At 44.7% G+C, this 12,138-nt stretch overlaps 1 protein-coding gene and 1 non-coding gene across 4 annotated transcripts in view; one reads left to right on the top strand and one right to left on the bottom strand.

Annotated features, from left to right (window-relative positions):
* LOC112440776 (small nucleolar RNA U13) lies at window positions 1-104 on the bottom strand. Its single transcript, XR_003028788.2, has one exon. It is a non-coding gene; the product is annotated as a small nucleolar RNA U13 (small nucleolar RNA).
* A 210-nt stretch (window positions 105-314) lies between these two features.
* TTI2 (TELO2 interacting protein 2) overlaps window positions 315-12,138 on the top strand; it is a 14,180-nt gene continuing 2,356 nt past the window's right edge. The window contains exons 1-6 of one of the 3 annotated variants that reach the window (XM_003830751.7): window positions 321-619; window positions 863-1,608; window positions 3,635-3,821; window positions 6,258-6,350; window positions 9,646-9,833; window positions 10,009-10,152. In XM_003830751.7, the coding sequence (XP_003830799.1) occupies window positions 962-1,608; window positions 3,635-3,821; window positions 6,258-6,350; window positions 9,646-9,833; window positions 10,009-10,152 (1,259 nt within the window). In that variant the 5' untranslated portion in view covers window positions 321-619; window positions 863-961. Of the gene's footprint in view, window positions 1,609-3,634; window positions 3,822-6,257; window positions 6,351-9,645; window positions 9,834-10,008; window positions 10,153-12,138 lie in introns of all 3 variants that reach the window. The other 2 variants (XM_055116453.2, XM_014345913.5) reach the window with 2 other exon arrangements.

Here is a 12,138-nt window from a genome sequence, read left to right as displayed (position 1 = left end):
GATCAGACGGGTAATGTGCCCACGTCGTAACAAGGTTCAAGGGTGGCACATCTCACACAACCGTATGAACACCCAATCATCACGCTCATGAACTACAAAAGGATCGCCACACGTTTGGCATTAAGGAGTGCCAAGTATGTGCCACTAATTTACACATAGGGTGACTACCGTAGTGCGATACATCCATTCTTCACGTATAAAATCCTGGATATTTTCAAAGTCCCACTGAGATTCTATGACTATTCTTTTGTTTCTACCTTAGCAAAGGAAAACAGAAACACAATTAGCGAGCGGATTATTATATATGCAAATTTATTCTCCATAGTTCCACCGCTCCGTCATTTTCCCGAGCCTGGATCTTTATTGCTTTACGACCATACGTCGTGAAATAAGAAAGTGTTGCGGCAGTACTGGCGGAAGCTAGCCTTGCGTTTTGCGGCAGCAATATGAGCTAGGTCCGGATCCTGTTAGACACCGGCGGGCGCGAGCCGTTGCGGGTACCTGGCGGTGGTTACGTTGGTGACATGGCTCAGAAGTTTATTTCTTTAAACTTTTAAGTTTTTTTTCTTTTTAGTCTTCAGAAAGGCAACAGTAGTCTTTTAACGTCACTGTTAAAAGTGTAAGACTCTTTTACTCCCTGAGAGTCCCCTTTCCCTTTCTTGCGTCCCTTCCTCTTTATTCTTTTTTTTTTTTTTTTACTGAGACGGAGTCTCACTCTGTCGCCCAGGCTGGAGTGCAGTGGCGCGATCTCGGCTCACTGCAAACTCCGCCTCCCGGGTTCACCCTTTCTCTTTATTCTTATCCCGGTCAGACTCGCCCCCTCCTCCAAGACATCTCTCTGTTTTATTTTATTTGATTTTAGTTCTCTTTGGGTGATCGCTCCTTCCCTCTTCAACGGATCCCTCCCCGCCTCCATCCTCGTCCTGTGGGAGAGACCAGCCTTCTGGTGCTGCACTCAGGAATGGAGCTTGACAGCGCTCTGGAAGCCCCATCGCAGGAAGACTCTTCTTTGTCCGAGGAGTTGTCTCACTCCGCCCTTGGACAGGCCTTCTCCAAGATTTTACACAGTCTTGCCCGCCCGGAGGCACGACGAGGCAACGTAAAAGATGTTGTTCTTAAAGACCTCGGTGATCTAATAGAAGCCACAGAATTTGATAGGTTATTTGAGGGGACTGGTGCACGGCTCCGCGGAATGCCGGAGACACTGGGGCAGGTAGCAAAAGCCCTGGAGAAGTATGCAGCCCCCTCCAAGGAGGAGGAAGGTGGAGGTGATGGGCACTCCGAAGCGGCCGAGAAAGCAGCCCAAGTTGGGTTACTGTTTCTTAAGCTGTTAGGGAAAGTTGAGACTGCTAAGAATTCCCTGGTCGGCCCTGCATGGCAGACGGGCCTGCATCACTTGGCAGGACCCGTTTATATTTTTGCCATCACACACAGCTTGGAGCAACCATGGACCACTCCGAGATCTCGGGAAGTTGCTAGGGAGGTGCTCACCTCACTGCTTCAAGTTACTGAATGCGGTTCTGTGGCAGGATTCCTACATGGAGAAAATGAAGATGAGAAAGGGAGACTTTCGGTGATACTAGGGCTTCTCAAACCCGACTTGAATAAGTGAGTACTCCTGCCCTTTGCCACCGACTTGAGCCTCACAGTTTTTTATTTTTATTTTTTATTATTTATTTATTTTCGAGACAGAGTTTCACTCTTGTTGCCCAGGGTGGAGTGTAATGTTGCGATCTCAGCTCACTGCAACCTCCGCCTCCTGGGTTCAAGCGATTCTCCTGTGTCAGCCTTCGGAGTAGCTGGGATTACAGTTGCTCGTCACCACGCCTGGCTGATTTTTTGTATTTTTAGTAGAGATGGGGTTTCACCATGTTGGCCAGGCTGGTCTTGAACTCTTGACCTCAAGTGATCCACCCGCCTCGGGCTCCCAGAATGCTGAGATTACAGGCGTGAGCCACTGCGCCTGCCCTAGCTTAATTTTTTATAGCGTTAGACCTCAAAGGAAGCTCAGTTTCTTCATCAGTAAAATAAGGGTGCTGTAACCACGGATCTCTTAAGGCCCAGAAACGTTGTGATTTGCTATAAATGACATAACTGGATAGTGGCAAATTGGAGGTCATAACTGAGATGTTCGGGCTCAGTTGTCCAATGCTCTTTCCAGCCCTTAGGACGACTGCCTAGGAAAATTGGAAATTCTGTCCCACTTACTTGGAGTTAATAATTACAAAATGTGGCCGGGCGAGGTGGCTCACTCCTGTAGTCCCAGCACTTTGGGAGGCCGAGGCGGATGGATCACTTAAGGTCAGGAGTTCGAGACCAGCCTGGCCAACATTGTGAAACCCCATCTCTACTAAAAATACAAAAATTAGCTGGGCATGGTGGTGGACGCCTGTAATCCAAACTACTCGGGAGGCTGAGGCAGGAGAATCGCTTGAAACCAGGAGGCAGAGATTGCAGTGAGCTGAGATCGGGCCACTGCACTCCAATCTGGGCAACAGAGCAAGACATCGTCTCAAAAAAAATTACAAATTACTAGAATTTGGATGGGGGATTTAGAGAGGATTTAAACTTATGGTTTGAATTTAGACTTGGGGATCTTGAATCTCATTACTGCTTGTTAGAGAAGGATGACTATCAGCTAAGAAAGCCATGTTTAGGATAAAAAGTGAAAAGCACCTTTAGATTACTATTAGCTGAAGTTCTTTCAATGAGTTTCCACTTGCTACTTTGTTACCACTGGAGTAATGAGAGAAAAAGTATCTGTAACTGTCATTTTACCAGGAACATGGAATTAAAAGGCTTGATTTTGAGTTTCGTGCTTCTATTTGTTGCTCTGAGTAGGACCAGATTAGACAGTTCTCTGAATCTGTTTGTTTCTAATATAAAGATAATATACTTGGCGGAGTGTGGTGGCTGACACCTGTAATCCCAGTACTTTGGGAGGCCAAGGCTGTCAGATTACTTGAGGCCAGGAATTCAGGACCAGCCTGGGCAACATGGTGAAACCCCGTCTCTACTACAAATATAAAAATTATCCAGGTATGGTGGTGCAAGTGTGTAATCCCTTCTACCCGGGAGGCTGAAGCAGGAGAATCACTTGAGCCTGGGAGGCGGAGGTTGCAGTGAACCCAGATGGTGCCACTGCACTCCAGCCTGGGCAATAGAGTGAGACTCTATTTCAAAATAAATATAATGTACCTATTACACAGTAATTATTTTGAGAATTAGTTAAGTCGTGTGTACACTCACTTTATTAGCGATTAACAGGTGTTCAAGTATTGATTCATTTCCTTAGTGTAATACTACTAATCCATTTCCTTTACTCCTCCCTCCCTTTTCAACATACCTTCACCATCCATCACCATAAGTCCTTTATGTAGCTCTGGTTATAATTGACTCCTTCTCATTGGATAGACTTTAGACCCAAAGCCCTGGGTGATTATTTGGTGTAAGATATGGAAGTTATTTTAATCCAGATCTTAGAATGTATGATATAGAATCAAGAGTTATCTTATGTGCAATGTATTTTTTTTTCAAAGACATGAAAATACTCTGTTTAGTTTGAAGTAGTTTTTTTTTTTTTTTTTGCTACTTATCACCATGTCACTTAATGTAATTCTATGTATTCACTTAGGGAATCCTGGAAGAATAACCCTGCCATCAAACATGTTTTCTCATGGACTCTGCAACAGGTCACTCGGCCCTGGCTGAGCCAGCATCTGGAAAGGGTACTTCCCGCATCATTGGTCATTTCAGATGATTATCAGACTGAGAACAAAATCCTGGGTGTACACTGTCTCCATCACATTGTGCTTAATGTGGTAAGCAACCTCTGCCTTGTCATCTGTGTTGACAGGGCAGACTGAGTCATTCCTGGCTGTTCTTCATTTCTAGTAATGCTAAGTCATTCAACTTTACTTATTTGTATTTTCTCCTTATATTTTTCCTCTGTCCACCTGGTAGAAGTTGTATCCTATAGGTAATGTAATAACTAAAATGATAATTATAGAAGAAACAGGAAGGCATGGGTCATTATCAAACTGAATAACCAGATGTTGAGAACTGGTCAACAGTTGATTTTCTTTCTTTTTTTTTTTTTTTTTTTTTTTTTGAGAGGGAGTCTCACTCTATCACCCAGGCTAGAGTGCAGTGGTGTGATCTCGGCTCACTGCAACCTCCACCTCTCAGGTTTAAGCAGTTCTCCGCCTCTGCCTCCCGAGTAGCTGGGATTACAGGTGCGTGCCACCATGCCCAACTAATTTTTGTATTTTTAGTAGAGATGGGGTTTCACCATCTTGGCCAGGCCGGTCTTCAACTCCTGACCTCGTGATCCACCTGCCTCAGCCTCAGTCTCCCAAAGTGCTGGGATTACAGGCGTGAGCCACTGCACCTGGCCTACTTCCTTTCTTTCTTTCTTTCTTTTTTTTTTTTTTTTTTTTTTTTTTTTTTGAGACATTATCACTCTGTCGTCCGGGCTGGAGTGTGATCTTGGCTCACTGCAGCCTCTGCCTCCCGGGTTCAAGTGATTCTCTTGCCTCAGCCTCCCTAGTAGCTGGGGCTCCCTAGTAGCAGCCACCACACCCAGCTAATTTTTGTATTTTTAGTGGAAACAGGGTTTCACCATATTGGCCACGTCCGTCTCGAACTCCTGACCTCAGGTGATCTGCCTGTCTTGGGCTCCCAAAGTGCTGGGATTACAGAGATGAGCCACCACGCCTGGCCTACAGTTGACTTTCAAGGACGAAAACAAAACAAACAAAATCAGAGCCTGAAAGGGACTATATCCAAATGTGGAAGCTATTACTCAAGGAAAATTTTTTTTAAAAAACTTTGTACTATGGAGCTTTTAAAATATACACAGAAGTAGAGAGAGTGGTATAATTAATCTCCATGTACCTGTAGGGGAGAGCCAGAGATTACCTCCAACCCTGCCCCCCTGCCCCTTTTTTTTTTTTTTTTTTTTTTTTTTTTTGAGGCAGAGTCTTGCTCTGTCGCTTACGCTGGAGGCTGGAGTGCAGTGGTGTCATCTTAGCTCACTGCAACCTCTGCCTCCCGGGTTCAAACGATTCTTGTGCGTCAGCCTCTAGAGTAGCTGGGATTACAGGAACGCACCACCATGCTCAGCTACTTTTTCTTTTTTTTTAATTTTTTGTAGAGGTAGGGTCTCACCATGTTGGCCAGGCTGGTCTTAAACTCCTGGCCTCAAGTGATCCACCAACCTTGGCCTCCTAAAGTGCTGGGATTGATTATAGGTGTGAGCCCGGCCTCAGCCCCCTTTTTATCTCTTAGTGGGCTCTTTTCCTGGATCTAGAAACCAAATTGACAACAGGCAGATTAGCAAGAGGAAACTATACACATTTTATTAGTTTTACGTGTACATGGGGATCTTCACAAGAGAGAGTATTCTGAAGAAGTGGCCAAAGCAATATGCTTTTATACTTTTTAGACTAAGAATGATAAATTTTTCATCTTTTTTTTTTTTTTTTTTTTACTACCGCTAGCCACATTTTCTTTGTCCTGTCAGAAAAAATGACAAGACAAAGAAAATGTGGCTAGGGGCAGTACATTTTCCTTTTTTTTTTTTTTTTTTTGAGACAGGGTCTTGCTCTGTTACCCAGGCTAGAGTGCAGTGGCACAATCATAGCTCACTGCAGCCTCAACCCCCTGGGCTCAAGTGATCCTCCCACCTCAGCCTCCCAAGTAGCTGGGACTACAGGCATGCACCACCAGGCCAACTAATTTTTTAATTTTTTTTTTGGTAGAGACAGGGTCTTGCTCTGTTGCCCAGGCTGCTGTTGAACTTGGCCTTAAGTGAGCCTCTCACCTTGGCCTTCCAAAGTGCTGGGGTTACAGGTGTGAGTCACCATGCTTGGCTCTAGGGTAGTCACTAGGAGATATATGGTTGTAGGTGGTGGGGGAATGGATAGGTGGAAGATAAAGGTTACTTTGTTCAGTTTATGTAGGTCCATTGCAGCCTTCAATTCCAAGTCTCTGTAAGGGCTGTTTTCTTACCCTGGTATGGAAAGCATACCCCACCCAGAGGAATCTTTTATCACTTGCTGCATGCAGAAAGAGACAAGTCAGCTCACCCTTTCTGAATCTAGAGTTTCTGCAATATTTTCAACTCGAAACAATCATGCATATTTTGGGATGGCATGTTCTTCATGCTTCATACCCATAATCCAATTTCAAAGATAGTCAACATTTGCCAATCTTGGGAAACTATTCTTTTAATTTGACGATTTGTCTGGTTGCAGCCAGCTGCTGATTTGCTCCAGTATAACAGAGCCCAGGTCCTATACCATGCCATTTCCAACCACCTGTACACGCCAGAGCACCACCTCATTCAGGTAAAATATGATTTCTTCGTAACTGTGTCTGGATTCTCTGAATTTGAGTAGAAGGTTGCATTGTGTGAGTAGTAGTAATTGAGAGACATTTTCCTGCCTTGGAAAGTGAGGATGATAACTAAAAGCGTTGCCAAGTTAAAAATATCTCAGCACCAAGCAGGCCTCCACATTCCTGAGTCTCCATAGATAAGACAGTGTTTTTTATTCATCTGAGTCAATTGTATATTACTTTGGGCTGGGCATGGTGGCTCACGCCTGTAATCCCAGCACTTTGGGAGGCTGAGGGAGGCAGATCACCTGAGGTCAGGAGTTCGAGACCAGCCTGGCTGACATGCCAAAACCCCATCTCTACTAAAAATACAAAAAAATTAGCCGGGCATGATGTTGTGCATCTGTAGTCCCTACTACTCAGGAGGCTGAGGCACAAGAATCATTTGAACCCGGGTGGCGGAGGTTGCAGTGAGCTGAGGTCACGTCACTGCACTCCAGCCTGGGTGACAGTGCGAGACTCCATCTCAATTTAAAAAAAAAAAAAAGCCTGGCACTGTGGCTCACACCTGTAAATCCCAGCACTTTGGGAGGCCGAGGCGGGCGGATCACGAGGTCAGGAGATCAAGACCATCCTGGCTAATATGGTGAAACCCCGCCTCTACTAAAAATACGAAAAATTAGCCAGGCGTGGTGGCACGTGCCTGTAGTCCCAGCTACTTGGGAGGCTGAGTCAGGAGAATCTCTTGAACCCGGGAGTTGGAGGTTGCAGTGAGCCAAGATCATGCCACAGCACTCCAGCCTGGGTGACAGAGCGAGACTCCATCTCAAAAAAAAAAAAAAAAAAAAAGTACATTACTTTGGGGGCAGCTTTATGTCTGAAAAAGTCTATTTTTAATAGTTAAGTGTTCTGTTTTGCCTTATATCAGCACACACACTTGAAACTTCTTGCATGTTAGATAGCGGAGTGTGATTTATTATTTCATCCAACAGACATGGATCCAAGAGTAAATGAACGCATAGGGATTTTTGGCTTTAAGATAAGCTTTGGAAAAGACATTTATGTAAATACGAATATGTACTTAGATGTCTACATATATATACAGTACAGAATGATAACTGCATTAGAAGAGGTTTGTATAAAGCGCAGTGGGTGGCCAGGCGCGAGGGCTCACGCCTGTAATCCCAGCATTTTGGGAGGCCGAGGCAGGCAGACCACCTGAGGTTGGGAGTTCAAGACCAACCTGACCAACATGGAGAAACCCCCGTTCTACCAAAAATGCAAAATTGCTGGGCATGGTTGCTCACATCTGTAATCCTAGCACTTTGAGAGGCTGAGGTGGGCGGATCACGAGGTCGGGAGATCGAGACCATCCTGGCTAACATGGTGAAATCCCATCTCTACTAAAAATGCAAAAAATTAGCCGGGCATGGTGGCACGTGTCTGTAGTCACAGCTACTCGGAAGGCTGAGGCAGGAGAATCGCTTGAACCCGGGAGGCGGAGGTTGCGGTGAGCCAAGATCGCGCCACTGCACTCCAGCCTGGTGACAAAGTGACACTCCGTCTAAAAAACAAATGCAAAATTAGCCAGGCATGGTGGCGCATGCCTCTAATCCCAGCTACTCAGGAGGCTGAGGCAGGAAAATTGCTTGAACCCAGGAGGCAGAGGTTGCAGTGAGCCGAGATCATGCCATTGCCCTCCAGCCTAGGCAACGAGAGCGAAACTACATCTCAAAAAAAAAAGAAAAAAAACGGTGCAGTGGCTTTCAAGCAATAGGTAACTAACTAGGTTTGGGTTGACTTTAGGAGGTTTTGGGAAGGAGGTGATACTTAGCTTTATGAAGGATGAATAAGTAAAAGTTTCTTAGGAGGGAGAAAGAAACTCCAAAGACAGAAGAAACAAGTTATATAAAATGAGAGGTGGAAGCAACGTTGTTTCTTTTTTATGCCTTACTTCCCTCCTTTCCCCCTCCCCACCCTGCTGCCTTTATTTTTATTTTATTTTTATTTAATTTAATTTATTTTTTTGAGGTGGAGTCTTGCTCTGTCATGCAGGCCGGAGTACAGTGGCGCGATCTTGGCGCATTGCAACCTTCGCCTCCCAGGTTCAAGCGATCCTTCTGCCTCAGCCTCCCTAGTAGCTGGGATTACAGGCAGGTGCCACCATGCCCAGCTAATTTTTGTATTTTTAGCAGAGACGGGGTTTTGCCATGTTGCCCAGCCTGGTCTCAAACTCCTGACCTCAAGTGATCCGCCCGCCTTGGCTTCCCAAGATACTAGGATTACAGGCATAGGCCACTGCATCCAGCCTCTTTTTCTTTTTACAGTATTTTAAATACTGGGTATTGAGAATCCAGATTGTAACAGCCGGAAAGGCTGGGGTTCTTAAGGTGGTAGAGAAAATAAATTTTAAAAAACCAAAACACCAAGAGAAAAACCAAAGGTCCCAGGAAAGTTAAAAGGAAGTACCTGAACCAAGTTTGTCCAACCCATGGCCTGCATGCATCCCAAGATGGCTTTGCGTGCAGCCCAACACAAATCTGTAAACTTTCTTAAAATGTTGTAAGATTTTTTTTGCATTTTTTTTAAAGCTCATCAGCTGTCATTAGTGTTAGTGTATTTTATATGTAGCCCAAGACAATTCTTCTTCCACTGTGACCCAGGGAAGCCAAAAGATTGGATACCCCTGGCCTAGGGATAAATGCTAGCACTTTAGGAAGCCAAGGCGAGTGGATCACTTGAGGCCAGGATGGTGAAACTCTGTCTCTACTAAAAAATAGAAAAGTTAGCCAAGTGTGGTGGTGCACACCTGTAGTCCCAACTAGTTAGGTGGCTGAGGCACGAGAATTGCTTGAGCCTGAGAAGCGGAGGTTGCAGTGAGCCAAGATTGCACCACTGTCCTTCAGCCTAGGTGACAGAGTGACTCTGTCTCACAAAAAAAAAAAAAAAAAAAGTGTAAATATCATGTATCACTAAGTCACTTAGACTTAGTGACATAGTAACAGTAGATTTAGATTCCTAAAATCTGGATTAAAGTCCCAGCTCTGCCATTTTTCCCATTTTATAAATTAGCAAAGAATGGTCCTGAGGAGAATGTATTGATTTGAGACTGTCAGATGGAGATTAAGAATGTAAAAAAGTTTGAAAATGTAAAGTAATGTGCAGTTCATATATGATTACTAGTATCTTAGAATTCTCTGGTATGGACCCTAAGGACGGTAGATTAATGAAGTTCTAGAGAAGTCAGTGAGTATTGTAAATGCAGTTGGATGAACTATGCACCGTCCTTCCATTCCTTCCTCCTAGGCTGTGCTCCCGTGTCTGCTGGATTTATTCCCCATCCTGGAGAAAACCCTGCACTGGAAAGGAGATGGAGCTCGACCCACCACCCATTGTGATGAGGTCCTGCGGCTGATCCTGACCCACATGGAGCCAGAGCACCGCCTTCTTCTACGCAGGACCTACGCAAGAAACCTGCCGGCTTTCGTGAACAGGTGAGGCCCTGGGCTTTTATTTATTATTATTTTATACAGACAGGATCTTGCTATGTTGCTTGAGCTGGTCTCGAGCTCCTGGCCTCAAGCAATCCTCCCACCTCAGCCTCCCAAAGTACTGGGATTACAGGCATGAGCCACTGCACTGGCGTCATATTTTCTCTTTCATCTTTAGGTTGGGGATCCTAACTGTCCGGCACTTAAAGAGGCTGGAGAGAGTCATCATTGGTTATCTGGAGGTTTATGATGGACCTGAGGAGGAAGCTAGACTGAAGATATTGGAAACCCTAAAACTTCTCATGCAACATACTTGGCCCAGGTAATAGCAGCCTTAAGGTGCAAAACTCAGCCGATTTTCTTTGAGAACTTGCTTGGATGTATTTAATACATTCAGTACAAAGTATTAAATGTATACTATGTATTTGAATACCTCTCATTTTCACACACCTATAGGATTTTAAACTGAGAAAATGGCATTAGAAAGATAAAATATACTATAGTTACTTGAGGTGCTCATAGTTGACTCTTTTACCAGGTATCAGTTCCAGATTCTGACACTGTTAAATCGCTTCTCTTTGAAACTCTAGTATATCTTTTTTTTTTTGAGACGGAGTCTCACACTGTCGCCCAGGCTGGAGTCCAGTGGCGCGATCTCTGCCCACTGCAACCTCTGCCTCCTGGGTTCAAGTGATTCTCCTACCTCAGTCTCCCAAGTAGCTGGGATTACAGGCGCCCACCGCCAGGCCCGGCTAATTTTTTGTATTTTCAGTACAGATGGGGTTTCACTACGTTGGCCAGGCTGGTCTTGAACTCCTGACCTTGTAATCCACCCACCTTGGCCTCCCAAAGTGCTGGGGTTACAGGCGTGGGCCACCATGCCCAGCCTTTTTTTTTGTTTTTGTTTTTGAGATGGAGTATTGCTCTGTCACCCAGGCTGGAGTGCAGTGGCGCGATCTCAGCTCACTGCAACCTCTGTCTCCTGGATTCAAGTGATTCTCCTGCCTCAGCCTCCTGAGTAGCTGGGATTACAGGTGCCCTCCACCATGCCTGGCTAATTTTTTTTAATTTTTAGTAGAGATGGTGTTTCACCATGTTTGCCAGGCTGGTCTCGAACTCCTGACCTCGTGATCTGCCCGCCTCAGCCTCCTAAAGTGCTGGGATTATAGGCGTGGGCCACTGTGCCTGGCTATATATCTTAAGAATGGTTTAGATTGGTGTTTTGCAGAATCTCCATCTAGGTACTCTTTGATGCCCCACAGGAAAAAAAAAATTCTGTGGTCAAATAGGTTGGGAAACCATATAGGTTGTACCTCTCTCTAGATTTAGAATGCGTATTAGAAGATTAAAGGTCATTTAGAAGTGTTGCAATAAAACATTTGCTTAACTTTGTTAATCCTAATGTTCTTTAAATCTAATTGAGAATAGAGTACTTCATAGCAAATCATTTAACATCTGCAGAGCAGTGATCAGAATACCAATCTAGAGGCCAGGTGCGGTGGCTCACGCCTGTAATCCCAGCACTTTGGGAGGGCAAGGCTGGTGGATCACCTGAGGTCAGGAGTTCAAGACCAGCCTGGCCAATATGGTGAAACCCTGTCTTTACTAAATATACAAAACTTAGCCGGGCATGGTGGCACGCACCTGTAGTCCCAGCTACTCAGGAGGCTGAAGCAGTAGAATCACTTGGACCCAGGAGGCAGAGGTTGCAGTGAGCTGCGATGGAACCACTGCACTCCAGACTGGGTGACGGAGCGAGACTCTGTCTCAAAATATAAAAAAAAAATACAAATTTTAAAAAAGCATACTAATGTACGATATACTTGCTTGGAAATCATTCCAACTCTGGCTTGAGGTAGGTGTCAGGAACTGGAACCCAAACTGTGGAGTCAGCAGAAGCATCTCTTGCATAGCTGAAAATTGAATTCAGCCAGAGAATCTAGTGCCCCAACAACATACAGTAGCTATTCTGCACCGTATTCTCTCACTTCCTTATAAATGTGCAAGGAATCCAGAGTAACATTTCCCCATGACAACCTTTCCCTTAGTCATATTGGTAACTAGGTTGCATTTGTTTACTATCTTTCTCCCTACGGAATTATAATCTCCAGGATAACGGAAAACCACATCTATTATATTCTCCCAAAGTATGTTCAGTACCTAGTATTAGGTATACAAATATTTAAAGAATGAATGGACTGGAAGAAAATGAATCAATGGATGAATAAAATCGAATCAGATTGTCAGGTCTTTAAAGAGCAGAGACCAAGATTCCAAGAAGGGAGAGTGAATAAATGTAGGGAGGTAG

This window comes from Pan paniscus, chromosome 7 (genome assembly GCF_029289425.2).
Source record: "Pan paniscus chromosome 7, NHGRI_mPanPan1-v2.0_pri, whole genome shotgun sequence".
Lineage (NCBI taxonomy): Eukaryota > Metazoa > Chordata > Mammalia > Primates > Hominidae > Pan > Pan paniscus.
The sequence above is the reverse complement of the archived record's forward strand: the minus strand, read 5'-3'. Positions and strand labels throughout refer to the sequence as shown.